Source organism: Pleurotus ostreatus, assembly GCF_014466165.1.
Source record: "Pleurotus ostreatus strain PC9 chromosome Unknown scaffold_2, whole genome shotgun sequence".
In the NCBI taxonomy this organism is placed as follows: Eukaryota; Fungi; Basidiomycota; class Agaricomycetes; order Agaricales; family Pleurotaceae; genus Pleurotus; species Pleurotus ostreatus.
In genome coordinates, this window is record NW_023503157.1 from 1,298,146 (window position 1) to 1,318,600 (window position 20,455).

Consider the following 20,455-nt stretch of genomic DNA (forward strand, 5'->3'; position numbering starts at 1 on the left):
TCGGCAGGTGCCTACTGAAACAAGTTGACCTGGTAAGAGTTGAAATAGCCTTAAGGCGTCTCATAAACCCGCACCCCTGCAGTCACCTGTTCGTCTAGCAGAAGCCACTAATGGTGTTATGGTATCACCCAATTCGACTTTCGCATGCCATACCTGCCCAAGTGTTAACCCCAAGCGAGTTCGTATTGGCAGGTCAGGTTTGACGGAGAACTTCGAAATGGGCGGACTATTTCTGTGTATACGAGAATGCCGGCTCATATTCCAAATAGGTCCGAGGACACGGAGACTGGCTGACATCCGGGTCCCTTTGTAATCGGCGTTGTCGGTATTGTGGCACCGATTCCGTCACTGGCAAGGGATCGAAGAGATTTGTATTCCAAGAAGGGACAAGAGAGTGACTCCCAGTGATAGTGGCCGCCTAATATTGGTAGGGTGACCTTCTTTCCTAGTGAACGGACCAATATACACCCTTCACGAGGGGCCTTGATTATCCACGGATCCGAAGGTACGCTGCGGGCGGAAGAGAATGGAATACCGTGATGAGATTCTGTTCCATACAGTTCATACCCGTTTGTGTATAGCTTACGGTACTTTGGAGGGTCCTGTGCTGCGAAGAAGCTTTGTAGCGCTAGACGGAGTTGATGTTGATGGAATCTCAAGTACGATAGTCGGGGGAATATTCCAGTGGCCAAGAGCCGGTGTCCATGACCATCGACTGACTAACCCGAGTTCGAGGGACTGATAGCAGAGACCACACGAGGCAAACGCAAGATCGATATCCGAGATTGAGATGAACGCGTGTTGGATTTAGGTTTCTAGGATCCACTCCGCTGGCGCGATGTGGACAATCCGAGGGAGGGAGGGAGGATGAGGAAGCAACTTGATGCGCGATCGAGGCTGGTTTGGGTGGGAAGGAATGGTGAAGATCAAGGCACCCAGAGGACGCCACAAAGTCACTGGACGATGTGGGATACTGTGTTTGAACGAGGATACTCGGGGGTAGAACATCACTTGGCCGAATCGATTGCAGATTGGAGGATCGGCTGTTTTGCGGATTTTGGTGGAGGTTCGCGATCGAAAAATGGTGCAGAGATAGAAAGTCTCCACAGAACGAAGTGCAAAAGGTTGACAAGAAAGACAGGCATCCATCGATTGCGACTCAGCGAAGACCTGGCGAAGTCGAACAGAAGAGAGGTAAGGAACTTTGGAAGATTTAGAGCGTCAAAGGGCATGGGTACGGAGAAACTGTGAAAGGTTTTCGTCCGACGACGAGTCCTTCCGGAGGAGTCCAGTACACTGGGAGTGCTTCGGATAACGGATCTATAGCGAGCAGGCATACTTGTTACTCGGGTAAGTGTCAGATTTTGGCAAGTGCCTTCGTCATCATCGATCCACACCAAGCGACGACAGGGTAGTACGTCGAACAGCAGCTACGCATCGATGGAGGCGATATGAATATGGATATTCCAGTGCTTGTCAGACGAATCCTAATAGAATTTTAATGAAACCGGTAAAGATAGCGGTCGGAAACCACATCCAAAGCCGCACTTATCTGTTTCGCTGCTTCGCGGCGTGCGTTATGGCCTATATTGATTTCCCAGCAAATAGACGGTCGAAAAATGCACCGCAGGTAGGACTGACTCGTGCTTCTTCACTGATACCATGGCAAGGTTTTGATCCACATTACCGTGGACGCCTGAACCCAGATAGTAGCTAGATCAGGTCACAGGTTCCCAGTCGGCGGTGATACCAATGCCGGCAGCCCACAAGCTTTCTTTCCGCAATGATACATGGACCTGAGTCGAAAATGAGCGTCGGGCCCCTCGAAATACAATGCAGTGCTGCGGTCTGCAGCTGGGAGGAAGTGGCGCAGAGGAAACGCGTGCAGGGGTTTGTTTGAGGATGTAACTCTGTCGGAGTGACACCTGTCGCTTTGTTTGTTCCAGTCTAATTCTGAAGCCCCTGCTGTTTCCAAACTAGGGTTCACCGCCTCGTGTCACGTCCCTCCCTCTCCCACCGACTCCACCGACTCTAAAGGCCACCCCGCACAGGCGGCAGCGCCCCCATCGTCAAGACCCCACCTCGTGTTCACCGCAGCGACACCCCGTTTACGATCCCTTTAACCTTCGTTTGCTCCCCGCCGGAGCTATCACCTGCGCCAGTTGCACTGCCTGAAGCCGATCTTTGATTACGATGTGGTTTGTACCGTTATAATCGCTAGCCGAGTGTACGTCCTCATGGTCGGGATCTTAGGTGTGATAACTGTCTGCTGCTTTTGCCGTTGGTCAGTGCAACTCTATTCGAAAAAAGCACTCGACGTTAACGATCACCGAAGCGTGGTGGTGCCATTGCGTGGGCTGTTGTTTTAGCTGTAAGCTGCTCCCTTTTTATCGATCATCGCATGAGCCTCGGCTCATTACTTTCTACTACAGCTGTACAGCATAGCCGGGGGAGTATTCTTGCTTGTCCTGGGTCAATATCTTTTTTTCACGTTCCCGGAATGGTGGGTCTTCGAGTGGAATTTCCTGACCCGAGACCTAACCATGACTCCAACCTACAGGCAAATATATGGGGGCATCGGTGTTGGTATTGGTGTCCTTGCCGTGATCAACCTCTTTGCTTTATCGAATGTAAGCATTAAGACGCTTCCACTTCTTCCATCTGGGAGCCTAGAATTCATCTTGTGTTTTCTGGACGGAGCGGGAGCTAATTCTGGCCTTCGCAGAGATCATACATCTGGATCCGAGTGTGCAAGTTCCTCTGGCCTTTTGTGATTGTCATATCCGCTGTTCGGGCCATCCTGATGATCGTGCAGCTCCAAAGAGGGTGGGTCAGAGCTCTCCCACTATTAGCGAACCGACCTCACCGCTATCGGCTGCTGTGGTGCCCCGTCCTTCTTACGCTTACCTCTTGTTTTTTATATTGCAGAAAGGACAAGATCGCTTGGGAGTGTAGCCACGGAGGACAAATGTGGACCGACACAGTCGAGACTGGCACTGAGACTCCGGCGCAAATGCCCGGCGGGTTTTGCGCAGCCGGCTTTTCTAATTTGAATGCCGCATTCATAGTCTGCCTTCTGGTCGACCTAGTCTTCCAGGTGCGTGGGCCATCTTCCGAATTTGTTTTGCAGGTGTCGGCTCCTTCTCCATCGTATCCTCCGTGATACTGAGTCCGTTTCGCCGTTTTCTTTACGTATTTTTTCTATCCGGAACTAATAAACCATACGCTAAACAGTTGTACATGTACTTCCTTACATGGCGTTTCTCCAAGCGACTGGAGCACTATTCAACAATGAAGGGACCATTTCACGGTGGTAGGTCCCTTTTCTGCTGCAATCTTTTGGCACCCACTGACGCGGGTCCACAGGGTATTACAATGCCTAGACGCGAAGACTGATCGGTAGTTTCCTTGGTCCTTTACTATTCATTGTTTCTCTCCCCATTTCCACACTTTTATCTTTATGGACTCGAGTTTCCTCTTCCTCTCTCACGAACTAGCTCTTATGACCCTTTACGACATCTTAATGACGCGTCGGTTCGCTTTTGTGCCTCCGCTTGCTTATCACGACTTACGCCACGATTAACCAATTTTGTGATGAATTATCTATTGGACCGAGAAATGACCCATTGTGACTACTTGTCTTGCAGGCTGCGTTGATTGACATTTCGAGATGAACGTTTCAGGTCATTTACGAAGGAATTTCCCCCGATGCCCAAGAACATAGGCTGGGGCCTAATAGGAACTCAGTGTTAAATGAAAGCTGCGCGTTTGATCAGGACGAAAACCGGCTCAGCTGTGTGGGTACGGAAAGGTCCCGCGAGCAGAATATCCATAAGGAAGAGGAATTCCGGGCGAAATGAAAACAACGTTGCGAGCGCTGTGACCTGTGTCGAGTTTCATGCGGGCAAAGTGTGATAGCAAAGGGTATTGGGATAGTTTTGGGAGACTTGAAATGGAAGAGGGAATTGGGACCAAGGTTTGATGGGGATTGCCCTTGTAGGTTTCCTCGGATCTTGATGAGATACCGATTATACGGTCCAACGGTACGAGGAGAAGGGCATGGATTTAGAGAGTCTAATTGGGCGAGGGGCAAAGTCTCGGGGAGATGGGAAACTGCCAGGTTAGCAGAAATAACCCAGCGAATAAACGCTACTAAACAACACGAGGCGAATTTCCTCTTTAGGGTTATCAAACATTCCCACTGACTATATAGTCCATTGCCGTTCCAGCAATCGATTTCTCCATCCCTTTCTCCTCCTCTCTCCCTCCCGCCCTCCTCGACGTCCTCCCCGACGACCAAATCACTCTCGTCGGCGTAGTCATTCTGCGATTTGCCGTCTCGTCCTTTGTGAGTCGTTTCCATACCATTCCAGAGGCCTTGTATTTACTTCCCTTTGAACAATAGGCACTTCTTTTCTAAGCTCATTTATTGCGAGCATTTTCTGTCTGCTTCCTTCCATTCTCCCCGACGCCTTCACTAGCAATGGATTTTGCCACCGAACCGTCCAAGACTTCCGCCTCGTTCATGGAGCCCATCGACCCTACGTTCTCGTACATGGACTCGGGTCTGGAGTTTATCCAATATCCTCAGTCGCCATCATTTGGTGTATCAATGACCCGTGAGTACAGAAGCTCCCTTTGTGAAAGATCAACCTGCTCAGCCGTAATCGCAGTCCCAGGTCCTTCTGGTTCCCCAGCGATCGGTTTCAATTCCCTGAACCTTTCGAACGGACTCGGTGACTACACCTATTCGTCCCCCGCTGCTTACGGCGCAGCTGCTTCTCCGGCTCGTCCGTACACGCCACCCGACGGAGCTAGTATCTCCCCGCCATCGTTGACCTACAACTTGAGCGCTGGTGAGCTCTCGTCCGACGGTATGGCATCGGGTCGGCGCAGCCGCGGCAGCGGTACTCATTCTCCCTCCAACGCTACGTTCCCTTCTTCCGTCCCCCGCTCGCACCGTTTCAACCCCATGGCGAGCCCAGCGACGAGACCCATCCACCGAAGGAAGAACAGCCGGGCGAACGATGACAGTGACGAAGAGGATGACGATTTCCAACCCATCGTAGCCAACTCCGCTGATTCGTAAGTGATATGCATCGGTCATTTGACTGCAAATTAATGATCGGTGATATAATAGACGCCGCGAGACAATCCGCAAGCAGCGCATCGAGTCAGAACAAAGGCGCCGCGACGAGCTCCGTGATGGCTATGCCCGCCTTAAGGACACGCTCCCCCCGTCCAACCAGAAGGCCAGCAAGGTCTCCCTCCTCGATCGGGCTACCAACCACCTTAGGTATCTCGAGACCATCAAAGACCAATTGGAGAACAGACTGAAGGCTGCTGAGGCCGAGGTTCACCGACTCCGAAGCGTTAACGAGGCGCTCATGCTAGGCACCGCTGGGCAGCGTCACAATGGCGTTGCTACTACCATGGTGCCCACGGCCTCGTTCTAAGCTTCTCGACTCCTCAATCAGAAAATCTCCCACCTCGCAACACTGTATTTTTGGCTTAGACCTGCAGAGACAGGTATCGCACTGTTTTGATTATTTGATGGACTATTTACACGCATATCTTATGACATCGACCACATCGCATTTCCCCTTCCCTCTTCCCCATATCTTTGTCGCGACGTGCTCAAAGTCTTCCCAGGCGCTCTCACTCCCTTCCCGTCGCCGGTACCGTTTACGTGGCCGTGCCACGTCGCTCCCCCTGGCGAGCGGAAACACCGTATTGCAGCAAGATGAACGATAGACCCCATGGATCAGGTTGACACTTGCTGGCGACACGACACTGACGCAGGATCGAGGGCTAGTGCTTGAGGTGCAAACTCGTTCACATACGTGGCGAATGCGCACTTCGCCTCCCTCGACGCTTTCTTGCTTTTCAAACCCGTCGAATGTCCCGCTATCGTATCCCTGTCCTACGACTGTCTGTCCGCGCTTGAGGCGACGACCACTTAATTGTGGTTACGTGCCTCGCGTGTGGCGAAACAACGACCTTCATTGCAACCACTCTACATCGTCTCAACGACCAGCGACTTTCACTTACGGAAGTCAACCACCCGACTTTGTGGCTCATTCACGCCTGCGACAAGATATTCCCCTCATCATCACGCATCGCAATTTTTTATTTGATTAACTGTCTCCATACCTCACACCGACCTCTTCTCTCCGCCTTACCCTCGCACTGGAACAGAACGGCTGATCACCGTCCTAGTCTTGCGCGCCCCTTATATTCGCTCCGTTTCCATCATCATCTTTTCCCCATCCCTCCGACGAGTCGGCTACGCTTGGTTCTTCGTAGCCTCGGATCGTCTGCTCGCCTCCGAGCAGGTGTTCGTGCGGCTATTGGATTCGTCGGCCAGGGAAGACAATTGATCGATTGGCGGCAGAGGTGACCACCTTTGACGTCCCGAACTGCGTACCACCCATGTCCCTTCGCTCGCAGCCGCTCTCCCCTCCTAGGCCCGCTCTCCCACAGGAAACTGCGACCGCGGTGTGCTCTCGCCTTCCAGCGCCGGCGATGCCAGTTCATTGCCTGCTCTAGATGTGCTGACGAGCCTCCGGGTCGTAGCTTGACAGCTTGTTGTCACTGTGCCTGCCTGTCATAGGATGTGGTAGATGAGCGCCGCTCGAAGGCCTTGGGACTATCTGCGGACGCTTGAAGTGTCTTCGGAGGCGAACATAGACACAATCGACCAGATCGATTGTCATTGGACGCACCCGTTCGATAGTATCGCAGTTCAACGCTCTCACTCACCGACACGCAATTCGCTACAACGCGTTTGATGCCCTCCCAATCTCCATGCCATCTACGACGAGCTTGATGACTCTGAACTTGTTCATAGTCTCGCTCCCTTACGCCATTGTCTACGGCAATCCAACGTACTTACACGACTAGCTGCCTCTCTTTACGAACTCCCTGTATCGTGTTGTCATGAAACTTGCGCTTGCGCTCCATAGTTTCTGATACTAGCAGGTCTGATGCACACACCCTCGTCCTCCCTTTACTCCCCACGCACGTATCTTCTATCTTCAGTATTTCTTAGTTATTGCCAGGTTGATGTATTGTCGTCTAGCGATCGTAGAATAACTGAATGGTATCCTTATGCCGAGTAACCTCCCCCGAGTGAATATTTGCCCAAACCAGAGGTACTTCGATACATGGAAGCTTCGGTGACTTCACGGCGCAGTCTTCGCAATCCGTAACTGAGATCGGGTTCCGCCCTTATCAAGATTATCTGATGAGATACAAGTACAACGTCACTGTGGATCCTATATGAGTAGTCTTTGGATATCCAGCGAACTTCACGATCGACTACCATGAGCGACGTACCCACCATCCGCAGAAGTCTGAAAATCAAGACCGGCTCAGCAAATAGGCAAGCTCCTGACTCACGTCTGCTTTACAGCTGTCCTAAACGAGATTGCAATACTTATATAGGCTGTTAAAGGAGCACAACCTCTACCGCAAAGAAGCCGAGGCCCAGCAACTTAAACTTGACAAATTCAAGGCCGACGAGAATTCGGAAGCTTGGGACATAAATAATGGAGTACGGCAGCCCTGATACATGTGTGTATGATCAACGGAGGTTCAGCTAACCCGTTTCATCAGACCAGGATGATGGAGGAAGCAAATAGGATGATTGCTGACTCGACCACCCGTCTTGGGAAGGCTGTTGCAGACCTGAGAGAGCTTGTGGTATGTGGCGCATACCGTACTCTGGGATTGCGAAGCTAATCGGGCATATGCCTCATGTTCAGATTGCGGCGAAGAAAATCCCTGAATTAGCAGAAGCAGAAGAACTATTGAAAGCAGAAGAGACTCTTGAGTCAGCTAGCATTTAATGAATCCCCCGCATGGGCATGGGATGGTGCCTTAGGCCTATTACAACCCGGCCGCCGAGTTGAGCGGTAGCAAGAGACAACTCACCATAATTAGAATCCTGGTCGTTCTTTGTTTTTCGGGGTTTTGCCCCAGATTCTATTTTCTTTGAGTGTCCGAAGTCTGTGCAGCGTGGGTTGCGCTAGGTCTCTCGTTCCTTGCGGCCTTGATGCGAGTTAGCGCATCGAGCACCCCTTTCCACGCATATGTTTCAATTCTCTCCTCCTGGAGCCCACGAGGCTTCTTGGATGATTCATCGACAGAGGGCAAACCTACCCCAAGTGACGGAGGGACGAACCCAGGCGGTGGAGCATTGATAGCCGATGGCGCTATGCGTGAGTGCTTGATGTGCGCAAGCGATGAACGAAGTGCGACCTGGATGGACTGGGCGGAAGCGGTTGAGCTGGCGTTCGGTGATGGTGGCTTCAACTTACGTCCAGCCGTTCGAAGTATTCGCTGACTTCGAGCACGAATTGCTCGGAGCGCTCTTCTCCCTGTGGGAGGTTGTCATCAGGGCCATCGGTCTGTGGCAAGGTCAACAACGATATGCACGACGCCGCGAGCGCAAGGAGTCGCGAAATGTCCTGTCGCCGCCTTAGAGATTTCCAGAAAGCAGTGGGGCAGGAATTACCTTCTCTACTTCGCCCAGGGCGTATATCTGCCGAGCCGTTCGACTTGTTGTCCATATTGGATCAATTTCATCCGTTACTTGCTCATGCTCGACGTTGTTGACGTCCATGATGAGAAGGGTAATTTAGACGCCGACCTCGTCCGGCTCCAACAAGTTTAACAAACAACCCCGTTACTTGTGACAAGCACAATTACTATACAAATGCAAAGAATACATAGAGGATGGCTTGCAATATGAACTATTAAAACAGATCGTCGTCGAGATCTACAAATGCGCCAGGAATGTTTCGTTGCGAGCTTCCTCTCACCGACGTCGACAGTCGATTCGAACGGCGCCGAGACGGTGATGAGGCGGACTCTTGTCGTTCCTTCTCCACAGCATCCTCCAAGCGCCTCAGTTTTGACATGCCTTTCCACTCATGCCGGGCAAGGCTACTGCCACCTCGGCCTCCATCCCACCCAGCACTCATCAACACTGGTTCCTGGAACAATGTTCAGTAGGGGTATCTATGGAGGGGAGAGCAGAGGTACGTACATGGCTGTGCCAACTTACGTCGCGCACACAGATACTGTGGTTTCCCTTGGGACGCCCAAGCTCGGGCTCAGATGGGTCAAAGGTGATGGGGTACGTAGAGGTGCGATCAAGCACTTGAACTATAGTCCCATCCAATGACCAAATCTTGGGATTCAAGATGAACTTCGTTCAGTAGGGTAGGTGGGGAAGAGTGATGTAGACATACATGTATTCTTCCGTCCGCCGAGCCGGAGTATATATACTGGCCACCAGTTGTTTCCGAAGGGCTGAAATGACATCGAATAAGAGTCCTCAGCACAGAGTGACCACGATATGTCATTACACTACAGTCCTTGGGATGTGCCGCCCGCCGAGGCTTGGGATAATTGGGATACCTGACGTTTCTGGATGAGAACTAGTCCGTTCAATCAAAGCATAATCCACGAACCGGTAGTCGAATTGGGGTGCGCTGAATTCGTTCCTACCTATACGGTCGAACTCTTCACTCGTGCGCATTTTGCGTAGATCCCACAGGCGCAGGGCTTGGTCTTTTCCGTTGGAGATAACATATCGTCCGTCGCCCTTTGCAGAAACGTAGGTGATGCCTTCAGTATGTCCAACTAGAACACCTGATGGCTTCTGTGAAGATCCAAGAGACCGTCGATCCCTGTCACGGGCATGAGCCTGTGTAGCCTTTACGTGCGGGTCCTGTTACTCACCAGACCTTCAAGTATGTATCGTCAGAGGCACTGACAAGCACATTCCCAGATGCGGTATCAGCCCAACAACAGCTGTTCACATCGTCGTCGTGGGCGTATATTTTGACCGTTCGCCTGTTCGCTAAAAGATCGTATACTGGAAACGGTTGTTAGTTGATAGCACAGGATGCGTGTACGTCGCAGTTCAAGCATACCAAAAATATAACCATTGCCCCCGGCAATAACTTCATTTCCGTCTGCCGAGAACCTACAGCTCCAGATACCGAAATGATCGTCGGAATAATAGGTATCCCTCCTTCCAGGCCTAGGATCAGAGAATGATATCGGTATTTGGGCGGACGATTCATCTTGGATATTTGTCATGTATACGGTAGGTGCCTATAGTAAAACTCAACAATAATCCCAACGTATGCGAATTCGTGAACATACTATTGAGGCATAAATCAACCTGACTGGGAAGTCAGGAGCCTCGTAAGTATGTCACAGGGGAGAGACTGTACCTCTCATTATCTGGAGAGAGATTCGCATCCGTAATCGTCCATCGTCCTGGGTGTCCTTGTACGCTCTTCTTCACCCGCAGGGTGGTCTGGAGGCCAGGATCTGCGCTGCGGGCGGGCAAACCCCCGCCTATGTTATTGGGCATGGCAGTTGTATCAAATACATGGAGCTTGAAGTCTATGACACACTGTTAGCCTTCGCAGAGTGTTCATGAGATTACTGACCCTGGGCGCAAGTATAGAAAAACGAGGAATCTAAATTATGGTTAGGTACTCGTGGATCAACCAGGCATATACGAAGTCTTACCCTCAGAGAACTGAGCAGTGTAAACATTAGCGTCGAAGGTGGCCACTACTGTGCCCGTGGAATTTGGCACCAGATCCTGCCGTGTGTGTAAATAGGTGCTTCTCGTTTGAACGGTCTAACGTACGCGAGAGAATGTCTCCCTTGAGTGCAGGGGCCGAGAATTAAAATGACGATTACGGATTTGCTGGGCTATGTTTTTGTTGAGGGTTCGCCGGGACGCTATTTTATTCGCGATGGGCCCGAAGTCACCACCCATCAATAGGTGTTCGCCAGCCTCCTGGGGTTCCTCGTGGGGTGGGTACCACTGGTGAGACGCCCTCCGTCGAGAACCGAACTCGTCTGCATCTTCATAATCATCGTCGTCCACATCGTCTTCGTCGTCATCATCATCGTCGAACATATGGTACCTAACTCTCCCCGAACCACGTAGCATATTGCCACCAGACAACAGCCTTGATAGATCTCGGAGAGTAAGTCCATCCAGGCGCAGTGAACGCTGACCACTGCCGCGTTCACTGTCATCCTGTAAACTGAACAGGTCTACAACCGATAAGCAACACGGTCACTGCGAACAGGGGGGCAGCGGCGGCGCTGTACTCACTGCTGAGGACGGTCTCGACTCCGTCGTGGGGGCCGTCGTTGGCATCGTTCTCATTTGTTTCTGAATCGCGGTCGGCCATGGTGGTCGTCTGAGGTGAGAAACGAATCTTCGCTTTCTACCCAGAGCGAAGCCTCCATGTCATTCGGTAAGCACATTCGGCGCCGGCAGCACATCGGCACAAGGAGTGGGTACTTGAGCACGTGACGCCTCCTATTGTGTCTCAGGAATTTACTTCGGCGCTTCAAGCACTTGTACAATTCGGCCACATCCTCCACACTTTTCTACGCTTCCACAACCACACGGGCGATGCTGGTTATGCCAGAAGGACCACTCCGCTTTACTGCGGACGATGTCAACATTCTGATTCATGCATATCTTCAGGACTCTGGTAAATACGCATCTTCTCCCGCGTAGAGCTGATGCACATGTGTCCATACAGGTTTCGAACACTCAGCTTTCGTAATTCGGGCAGAAGCCAAGCTCGAACAATCCCCTTCCTTCCACAAACATATACCACGCGGGGAACTCGTCGAGCTTCTAGCGAAAGCACTACTCTTCGTCGAGGTCGAATCGCATTGGAAACCCAATTCACAGGAAAACTGCAAGACGTCCTTTTCGCTGCTCGAACCACACGTGTGCTCTCTGGAACCGAACATACCTCCAAATATGCCGTTTATACCTGTCCCCCTCGCGCCTCCGAAGAATAACGGAGTGGTGAACGATGTCCTCGATGCGAACGCGAAACGCAAGGCCGACACACCCAATGGGGACGATACCCGCGCGGAGAAACGAGCTAAAACTGAAGAGGATAAGAGGGCTGAATGTGCGTCGCTGTTATCACTCTATATGTGTATCGTTGACTGTAGTAGCAAAAGCGAAATCTCTTCCACTTGTGCCGCTGGATGGCAAGAGGACCCCGCAACTACCGAAATCTATTCCAAATAAAAGCGTGCGGTTGCTCAAGGGTCACGTCAATGAAGTAACACAATAATTTGTACGTGATGGACTAGCATTTAACCTAGCGTTAGGTCTTCGTCTGCGCATGGAATCCGGCCAAACCAAATATATTAGCAACGGGGTATGTCTCTATTGACCTGTCTGGCTCCTCTTTATCTGACAATTCCCTCAAGTTCGAAAGATGCCGTTGTCAAAATATGGGACTTGTCAGTCGATGGCGATAGTCCGCCTTCAGTGACACGCGACTTTAGCAGCAGCGTACAAGCAGACCTCACTGCCCTGCATTGGAGTCCCGACGGCAACCTACTCGCTGTGGGCTCTTATGATTCGGTGCTACGAGTGTGTACAGTAACAGGACAGTTATACTTCTCGCATGCGCAACATAAGGTGAGAATGCTCCTTCATATTCTGCAACACATATGCGAAGTACTTATACCTTCTCGCCGAGAGAAGGGCCCGATTTTTGCAGCACGATTTTCTGAGTCTGGCCGGTGGCTGCTCACAGCGAGTCTTGACGGTACGACATGTGTTTGGGATGTGAAGAAGAAGGCTGTCCACATGCTTTACCAAGCTCATTCCGGTAAGTTATCCCTCCCATGCATGTCTCATGAAGTTGTTTAGTTGTCAGCAGATTGCTGTCTCGATATCGACTGGATAGACGATGAAACGTTCACGAGCTGTGGTGCGGATAATCTCGTGCACATCATGAAAGTGGGGCAGGCGCAACCCATTCGGACGCTCTCGTAAGTAAATCCTTGGATTTCCGTATGAGATAGTGCTAAAAGTTCTTCCAGTGGTCATCAAAATGAAATCAACCAGATCAAGTGCAATCCCTCTCGCACGTTGATTGCGTCGTGCTCCGATGACACGACTGCACGCATCTGGACGGTCGCCCCTCCCACTGCTCCCGAGGGAATACCCGGCCTTCCTCCAGTTGAGCAAGAGGTTTCTCTGAGAGGTCACAAACATTGTGTTAGTGGAATCGACTGGTGTCCTCGGCCTCCATCAGGTTCAAACGATATTCTCGCAACGTGCGTTCGGTTTTCAGAATTTTCCTTGTCCTAACGGTGTTGATGTTATACAGTTCCTCCTTCGATGGGACTGCCCGTTTCTGGGATGCTGTAACGGGCGACTGTTTGCACACGTTCAACGACCACAAACGGCCAGTGTATGCACTGGCTTTCAGCCCAGACGGTAGGTGGTTCTCAACAGGAGGCGGGGATGGATATATGTACATCTACAACACCGAGGTAACATCCTCACTTCCACCCAACCTCCCCTCTCTAACTTACCTTCTCTCCTCTTTTCCAGACGAAGGAACAGGTATTCGCATGGCATGCCGGATTCGAGAAGCCAGGTGTGTTCGAGATTGATTGGCAGCAAACAACACCGTCCGCAGACGAGCCTAAGAAACTCGATCGGTTGGCCATTGCCTTGGAGTGTCGGCAGGTGGGAGTGGTCGATGTCACTCTCATACCGGCGATGCAATGATCATGGTTATGGGGTTGATCATGGACGTGGCGGCAGAGTACTATAGCATGTTTAGACTATATCATTATTATGTACATTACCATAGGCTGCGGATGCATAGGGATAATGCTGTATTTCCTTTGAGATGGATTTTCGCCAAGTTCGTTGATGTCCCCTGAATCTCCTGAAAGTCCCTGAGGACTCCCCTGACCTCCTGTACCCTCCTATCCGCTTCAGTGGCCCCCTAAGCGCACTTTGAGGTAGCCAGTCATAGGCGGTACATGCTGGCGGCTTCATTGAAGTGATACTCTATGGCATTAGCTGCTGTGTTGAGAGATAAAACACTAAGGTACTTGCACTGCTTAGCCCAACTGCACGAGGAAAAGCTATCCTACGAAAAATTTAAAAGGACGGAGATGAAGCAGAAGGATGTTCATGTGTTCACCAATAAACTCGCGATTTCAAATGAATCGAGCTAAGCGTTCTGTGAGCTCTATAGCTAAATTTTGCCCGTTTGCGTGCGGTTGGAGTCGGATCCATGATAGTCGCCGCTGGTGCTCACTGTGTCGCTGTCACCAAATGTTAGCAAACACCATACATCACGTGCATTGCAGAATTGAATAAACGACGCGAGACGCGGGCCACACTGACACAAACAACTCTTGCCTCTCGACCACCATCTGCATCACCCGCCACCACCGCGCGGTGAACCAAGTCGTAAACAACAACCCCAAGCTCTAATCTACACAACATGTCTGGACGCGGAAAAGGTGGAAAGGTAATGCTCATTCGCCTTTGTCGGAGGAAGAAGCAATTTGCTTATTGGAGTCGGCGGTCGGTGTTGTAGGGACTCGGAAAGGGCGGTGCTAAGCGTCACCGCAAGATTCTGCGCGACAACATTCAAGGTGCGTCTTTCTGCAGTGTACTGTGTTCAGCGGGTGCTTACGAGTGGCGTTGACTTGTGTAGGTATCACAAAGCCAGCTATCCGCCGTCTTGCTCGCCGTGGAGGTGTGAAGCGTATCTCCGGCTTGATCTACGAAGAGACCCGTGGTGTCCTCAAAATTTTCCTTGAGAACGTCATCCGTGACTCAGTCACCTACACTGAACACGCTAAGCGGTACGTTTATGGCTTGATTGTGGCTTCGTCGGTGCCGATACTGACTCGATCAACTCTTCGTAGCAAAACCGTTACTGCTCTCGATGTGGTCTATGCCCTCAAGCGTTCTGGTCGCACCCTCTACGGTTTCGGTGCTTGATTGCATAACCACCACCGCTGCTACTGCGATTGTCCTGTTGTCTGGTTGTACTTGTATCTTGTACTAGTCATCTCTCCCTACCTTATTGCCGAATGTGAACGCTTTGTGTGTGTAACGTGGAACCCACACGGTGGAAGCATTGAATCTTTACATAAGCACGCCGAGATTCTGTTATTTTAGGAGGGTTTTTGTGTGCCGAGACGCGCGCACATGTCTTGTGCCGCAACGTCAGACATCGGCTTTAACATATGAGGACGTCTTGATCCTCCTTTGCTGACAATAATCAACAATACTTTCTGCGGTCGGGCCGTCGATATTCGGATCTACATGGGCGCGGATGAGTAACATCTCGGACAAGAAGATCCGAATTGCAGAGGCCATATCCCATGGCGCTGTTGCCCCCGTGGAGGCCAGTGATGGCGACAGCGACCAGAATGCACCTGGCAGTCGGTGGGCCAAGCGCCATGTTACCAGAATCAGTGAGTGAGATAAGATGCACGATTGGTTCTGCATGTGATTTGGTGACGGACTTGGACCCTGATCAAATATTTCCTCAGAGCCACGTGCTCACGTAAGGTTTCTATTACTACCCCAGTGTTCCCCGCATCCAGCATTATGCCTTCTTCTACTCGCTTCTCCAATTAGACGGTGGCCGCTCGAGACTCTTGAACCATGACCGCCACCATCCCCTGGCCCTTCTATCACAGCACTCCCACCACCGCCACCGCCGAGCCCGTCGTCAACAAAGAATCGACCCAGGCGTCGCTGCACCATTACTCGACGCCAGGCGTTGCACCGCCCTCCGCTCGTGTGGATCCGAAGTTGAAGCCTCTGCAGAGGAAACCAATCAGGCTCTGGCATGTCTGGAAATATGGCCTGGTCGCCGTGTCGAAAGGTGCGTAGGGATCGGCGGCCCGATTATTACGGCCAATTAACGGCAGCACGCGCGCAGTAACGGAAGTCACTATGGATGTCGTCTCGCACGGAATTTGGGGACCTCGCAGAAAGTCGTGGGGCATAGAGATGACAATCCTCTCCAGTATCATGCGTGGCGCTGGACAGCATTCGTCTTTGATCGACCTCGTACGTGCCACATTATCCCGTAATCTTGTGGTTTCGGTGTTAATTGCATCACAGAGAACACTCCGAATGCTGATGAGCATAGGTGGCCTAGTCCCTCTTCCCTCGGATGCACTTGTAACCCCCGTGACGTTTCGTGTGCGCAAACGACGTTTACGCGGTATATTATCCGAAATCGATTCAAAGGAGGACGGATCTCGTGAGCTATCTGGCGAATGGGTTGTAGGCCGGCGTACATGGCTCAGGCTGCAGGCAGAATGGAAGGCCAGCCACCAGAAATCGGGTTCCAAGGATAAGTCGCACAGGGTGAAGAAGGAGCGCGTAATTATGTACATCCACGGCGGTAAGCAAGCACAGCGTTATTCCGAGGAGGAGTATTCGTGTTTCGCGATGAGATCTGACACGGGAGTCCAGGAGCATACTATCTTTCAAGTGCAGCCGCCATGAGACTCATATCGATACCGTTATCGAAGTATACTGACGCCCGTGTCTTCTGTGAGCTTCCCCACACCGCATGGTCCGTGGGTTCCTCCTGACCTCATCTGATACTCAGCCCTGGACTACCGGCTCGCTCCCGAGTCGCGTTTCCCCGGTCCGCTGCACGATGCTGTCACCGGATACCTTCGTTTGGTCGAGGATTTGCATATACCGCCGGAGAACATTGTCATCGCCGGAGACAGCGCTGGGGGCGGCTTGACGCTAGCCCTCCTGATGTATTTGCGGGACAATGCATACCCTTTACCAGCTGGTGCGATATTGATGTCGCCTTGGGTTGGTAAGTATCAAATTTTTTGCAGTCTTCGATCATTTACTCATTAGCATACATTTGCGTTGCAGACTTGACGATGAGCTGCGAATCATGGGAGTCCAACTCGCGGTACGATGTTATCCCTATCCCCAATCCAGGCGATCACCTCGACCCCGTCTCAGCATATCTCGGTGAACATATGGAACGGTTCCTCACCCATCCATACGCTAGCCCGTTATTTGGTGACTTCAAAGGATTACCGCCGTTGCTCATACAGTCTGGTGACGCTGAAGTGCTACGGGATGAGATCACACTCCTGGCCCACAAGGCTACGCTTGCAGGAGTGAATGTACGACATGAGCTTTACGAAGATGCTGTAAGTCCTCCTGATTATTTAACCCTCGGTGTGCTAATGAATTGCTCACTTTGGTGCGACTAGATTCATGTGTTCCAACTATACCCCTTCCTCGACGCATCCCGCCGCGCGTTCATGTCAGCCCGAGAATTCGTGCGCAAGACCCTTCCTGATATCCAGAGCCGCTCGCCACAGATGCTCGACAACAAGGCGGAAGACGTGCTCGAACAGGAGATCGACAACGAGAATGCCACCGTTGTCAGAGGGGACGGCGTCGAGACGGTGTCTGGCATGGAGGAGGTCAAACATGAGCTCGAGCGAGAAGAGGAGATTGAGGACAGCTCGAGGGTAGAGAGTTCCGATAGCGAGGATGAGCGTGGGCCGAAGGAGTATCCTAGCTGGGGCAAGAGCCAGATATGGAGTTCATTGTCTTCGACTCCGTCAAGTATCGACGATCTGGAGCTCGAGGACGCGGAAGAGGATTTGCTCGCCCAGTCGGAACGCAGGAAGAACACGAATGCGGTAGAGACCACGACTTCGCAAGTACCTCCAAGGAGAACGCTTCGCCGTCGCGCGACGATGCCTACGTTAACGACACTGAAGCGTCTTTCATCCGCGATCTCGTATATCATGCCCGATCCTATGGTAGCGTCTCCCTCCAAGCTTGTTCATCATACCCATGCAACATCGGCATCGACCTCAACGTCTACTAAGCCTCCGCTCTCTCGTACCCATACCTCCGAGTCCCTCCATCGCCACGGTACTCGATCCCGTGTAAATACTCTGTCTTTAAGCATGGTGTCTCCGCCACCCTCCCCATCCATACGGCGGTTCAACTCGAGCCACCCCGATATCACTTCGCTGGTCGAACAATGGACTTCATCGGGTCCCGCTAATCGCACGATGATGTATAAACCACTCAGCCATTCTTCATCACAACAACAGCATTCATAAGCATCTTAGCATCTTAATACTCAGATACTGATATTCAGGGCATGTAGAGTCGCACCACCAGGTAGTCAGCAGGAAGTGTAACGGTTGTATCATTAGCGTCATCTCGTTAGCATGTAGATGTATGTAGGTATTAATCCCACAAAATAATAATAATACATGTAGTGCAAAGTGTAAATGAGTGGAGGGCCCGCCAACAAGAAACCCAAAGGGATGAAGGGATATGCAAAGGCGTACCACAAAGTCCTGGAAGATAATCCTTAAGCAGAAGTAGACGACCTCGATATTCTTGACTGTGTGTCAAGCCCCTTGGAATATATTTCTAGCTCCTCGATGATATTCTGCAGCGCATTTCTCTCCCAGTTGCCGTAGAGGAAGCCCTGATAAAGCATTGTCGTACCCCACCACGATATGGCAACTGTCACGATGATGAATATCGGATTTATCCAAGAATGAGGGAGCCAGGCGGTCCCGACAGCGATAGCCACCAACGCGAAGATGCACATCCCGAACATGATGAGTTCCTTGCGCGACCTCTGGGCGGAAAGGCGCCAGCAATTCGTCAAGCTCTGGATCGTAGTCAAAACAGCGGCGCGAGACAATGACGGGGCGGGATCGGGGTAGACGCCACCCTCAGCAGGTTGAATCGTAAAGGTCGCTTCCAGCCCGAAGTGATCCGAGTACGAAAAGTCATATTCGGGGACGCGTTCTGTGAGGACGACCTTGCAGTGTGTGCAGACGATTGCGTCGCGTTTCTCGGTGCGGTTGACGGAATGGGGGTGGGGATGACGGAAGAGGATGTAGTCCAGTCGTTTGCCGCAGAATTGAAGCGCGTGTCCGTCGAGGGGCTTACCGGCGGAGTAGGTACATAGCGGGGAATCTGCGGTTACGCCGTATTTGGTGATGGCCTCTACTGCTGGGTCGGGGGGACTTGTGCTGGAGTTGCGATTGGGGGGAGTGTTGGAGAAAGTGTTGGGGTGGGTGACAGACCACGCGTCGGAGAGACCGGCGTAGTCCTTGATGATGGTCATGGGAAGGGTCGTTGGGATGCTGTTGTAGTCTCCGGGCTAAGAGGTGATAAGAGAGGTGCGGTAGTAGCGTGTGGTGAGATTCTTACAGCAATGACATAACGGCCCAGCTCTGCAGCTTGGCGGATGAGCTTGGCTATCTCCCATGCGTTCACGTAGCGATGCGCCTCTGCCTCGCCGCCTTTCGCAAACAACTGGCAGGCGGCCTCGCTGTCAGAGTAGCTAGACATGGCAACAAAGAAGGCGACATACATGGGTATTGAATATCTGAACCTCGTTCAGTATGGGATGCTGGATAATGACACTTGCAGCGGCTTTGCCAACGAACCAGTCGCCGGCCGATACGTCTATTGGGGAGCCGTTCAACGAGTAAGGGTGTATATTACTTGCTACTATCGGGAAGCGAGAAAATATCGCGAGGCCTGCTCCCAGAGCACCGCTACCATGAGGAAAGAGATTGAGTCCCCCCCGAATAGCGAGAAGGAGCGTCCAAGCAACGTACCTATAGAAGAACTTTGCATGGGGCAACTTGGCCTGTACACTGTCTCTGACATGCTCGTAATCTGCGTACACCCATAGTTCTTGGAGGGTAACGACGTCGTAAGGCGCATTGGTGAGATATTGGGCGATAGCGGCGACACGCTCAATGCGATTTTTGGCGACAAATTTGAGTCCCCTTGGTGCACAATGAGCTTCGGATTCGTGGTATCCGAGCTAGAAAGGAACTCACCAGCAATTGAGACTGAATACTCTGATTTGGTGGTTTTCGGTGGCCATTGCGTTTAAAGAAGGTCGGTCTTCTACTCCGCACCGAGACTAAATATGTTTGGCGCTTGCTCGTGGGAAAGGACTCTGAAGGAGCGAAATCGAACTGAATCTGTCACCAGACTTGGCACGACGGTTGAAAAATTCTGTAAGGGCCCGGTCTGCTCGTCGAGATGTTAGTCCCTACCTGCCAAATTTGGCTCCCACGGTTGGACCAAACCTGGCCCAAACCTACTCCAAACCGACAGTTTGGTCTGCTGTACCAGGGGGTTTGCGGGTGGGTTAGGACCTTCCTGTCACATTATTATGTCAGCGTTAATATACCTGGTGGCACCTTGTATCAACTGCATTATCTATTCCCTCCAATAAACAGTACTACAGCTTGTGGTGTTTATTTATTAATGAATGTTAGTGGTGAGATAGCAGGACGAAGAAGTGAAAAAAGGACAATCCGTGGCTCGAACCCGCAACCTTTCCGTGCTAAAAAGTAGTACTCAAGCGCGCAAACCGCTAAACCAACGTACCACATGTTAAACTCTTTTGGACTAGTATATCACCTACTGAGCCGGGATACTTCAGGTCGCCGACAAGAAATACAAGAAATACCGAAAGCAGAAGTTTGCATGTATTTACTTTGTATCTATTGCCGCTTTCCCACCATGATGTCTGTGACTTATTTGTGACGATTC

General features: G+C 51.5%; 9 protein-coding genes across 9 annotated transcripts; 6 read left to right on the forward strand and 3 right to left on the reverse strand.

Annotated features, from left to right (window-relative positions):
- Positions 1-2,193: 2,193 nt before the first annotated feature.
- On the forward strand, positions 2,194-3,383 carry PC9H_003216 (uncharacterized protein; the record flags this gene model as incomplete). Its single annotated transcript, XM_036772809.1, has 9 exons — positions 2,194-2,198; positions 2,254-2,284; positions 2,336-2,371; positions 2,433-2,503; positions 2,561-2,630; positions 2,726-2,826; positions 2,929-3,097; positions 3,235-3,313; positions 3,367-3,383. 9 exons carry the CDS (start codon positions 2,194-2,196, stop codon positions 3,381-3,383), a joined length of 579 nt encoding a protein of 192 aa, XP_036634282.1.
- Positions 3,384-4,483: 1,100 nt separating this feature from the next.
- On the forward strand, positions 4,484-5,456 carry PC9H_003217 (uncharacterized protein; the record flags this gene model as incomplete). The annotated part of the gene is made up of 3 exons (XM_036772810.1): positions 4,484-4,619; positions 4,674-5,085; positions 5,141-5,456. The coding sequence occupies 3 exons, from the start codon at positions 4,484-4,486 to the stop codon at positions 5,454-5,456; spliced, it is 864 nt and encodes a 287-aa protein (XP_036634283.1).
- Positions 5,457-6,432: 976 nt separating this feature from the next.
- PC9H_003218 (uncharacterized protein) lies at positions 6,433-7,850 on the forward strand (the record flags this gene model as incomplete). Its single annotated transcript, XM_036772811.1, has 4 exons — positions 6,433-6,498; positions 7,457-7,555; positions 7,618-7,704; positions 7,767-7,850. 4 exons carry the CDS (start codon positions 6,433-6,435, stop codon positions 7,848-7,850), a joined length of 336 nt encoding a protein of 111 aa, XP_036634284.1.
- A 136-nt stretch (positions 7,851-7,986) lies between these two features.
- On the reverse strand, positions 7,987-8,626 carry PC9H_003219 (uncharacterized protein; the record flags this gene model as incomplete). The annotated part of the gene is made up of 3 exons (XM_036772812.1): positions 7,987-8,271; positions 8,322-8,471; positions 8,519-8,626. 3 exons carry the CDS (start codon positions 8,624-8,626, stop codon positions 7,987-7,989), a joined length of 543 nt encoding a protein of 180 aa, XP_036634285.1.
- A 133-nt stretch (positions 8,627-8,759) lies between these two features.
- On the reverse strand, positions 8,760-11,234 carry PC9H_003220 (uncharacterized protein; the record flags this gene model as incomplete). The annotated part of the gene is made up of 12 exons (XM_036772813.1): positions 8,760-8,999; positions 9,053-9,196; positions 9,258-9,426; positions 9,480-9,698; positions 9,751-9,886; positions 9,945-10,128; positions 10,180-10,198; positions 10,251-10,425; positions 10,473-10,502; positions 10,555-10,630; positions 10,679-11,094; positions 11,156-11,234. 12 exons carry the CDS (start codon positions 11,232-11,234, stop codon positions 8,760-8,762), a joined length of 1,887 nt encoding a protein of 628 aa, XP_036634286.1.
- A 227-nt stretch (positions 11,235-11,461) lies between these two features.
- On the forward strand, positions 11,462-13,603 carry PC9H_003221 (uncharacterized protein; the record flags this gene model as incomplete). The annotated part of the gene is made up of 10 exons (XM_036772814.1): positions 11,462-11,543; positions 11,595-11,978; positions 12,031-12,134; positions 12,184-12,233; positions 12,286-12,499; positions 12,563-12,692; positions 12,741-12,855; positions 12,907-13,143; positions 13,197-13,362; positions 13,424-13,603. The coding sequence occupies 10 exons, from the start codon at positions 11,462-11,464 to the stop codon at positions 13,601-13,603; spliced, it is 1,662 nt and encodes a 553-aa protein (XP_036634287.1).
- Positions 13,604-14,333: 730 nt separating this feature from the next.
- On the forward strand, positions 14,334-14,839 carry HHF1_1 (Histone H4; the record flags this gene model as incomplete). The annotated part of the gene is made up of 4 exons (XM_036772815.1): positions 14,334-14,360; positions 14,430-14,487; positions 14,550-14,700; positions 14,764-14,839. 4 exons carry the CDS (start codon positions 14,334-14,336, stop codon positions 14,837-14,839), a joined length of 312 nt encoding a protein of 103 aa, XP_036634288.1.
- Positions 14,840-15,511: 672 nt separating this feature from the next.
- On the forward strand, positions 15,512-17,976 carry PC9H_003223 (uncharacterized protein; the record flags this gene model as incomplete). Its single annotated transcript, XM_036772816.1, has 8 exons — positions 15,512-15,734; positions 15,792-15,922; positions 15,977-16,262; positions 16,334-16,414; positions 16,473-16,694; positions 16,757-17,043; positions 17,107-17,688; positions 17,737-17,976. The coding sequence occupies 8 exons, from the start codon at positions 15,512-15,514 to the stop codon at positions 17,974-17,976; spliced, it is 2,052 nt and encodes a 683-aa protein (XP_036634289.1).
- A 257-nt stretch (positions 17,977-18,233) lies between these two features.
- On the reverse strand, positions 18,234-19,778 carry ISC1 (phospholipase C type enzyme; the record flags this gene model as incomplete). Its single annotated transcript, XM_036772817.1, has 5 exons — positions 18,234-19,040; positions 19,091-19,207; positions 19,254-19,440; positions 19,504-19,677; positions 19,732-19,778. The coding sequence occupies 5 exons, from the start codon at positions 19,776-19,778 to the stop codon at positions 18,234-18,236; spliced, it is 1,332 nt and encodes a 443-aa protein (XP_036634290.1).
- Positions 19,779-20,455: the final 677 nt, after the last annotated feature.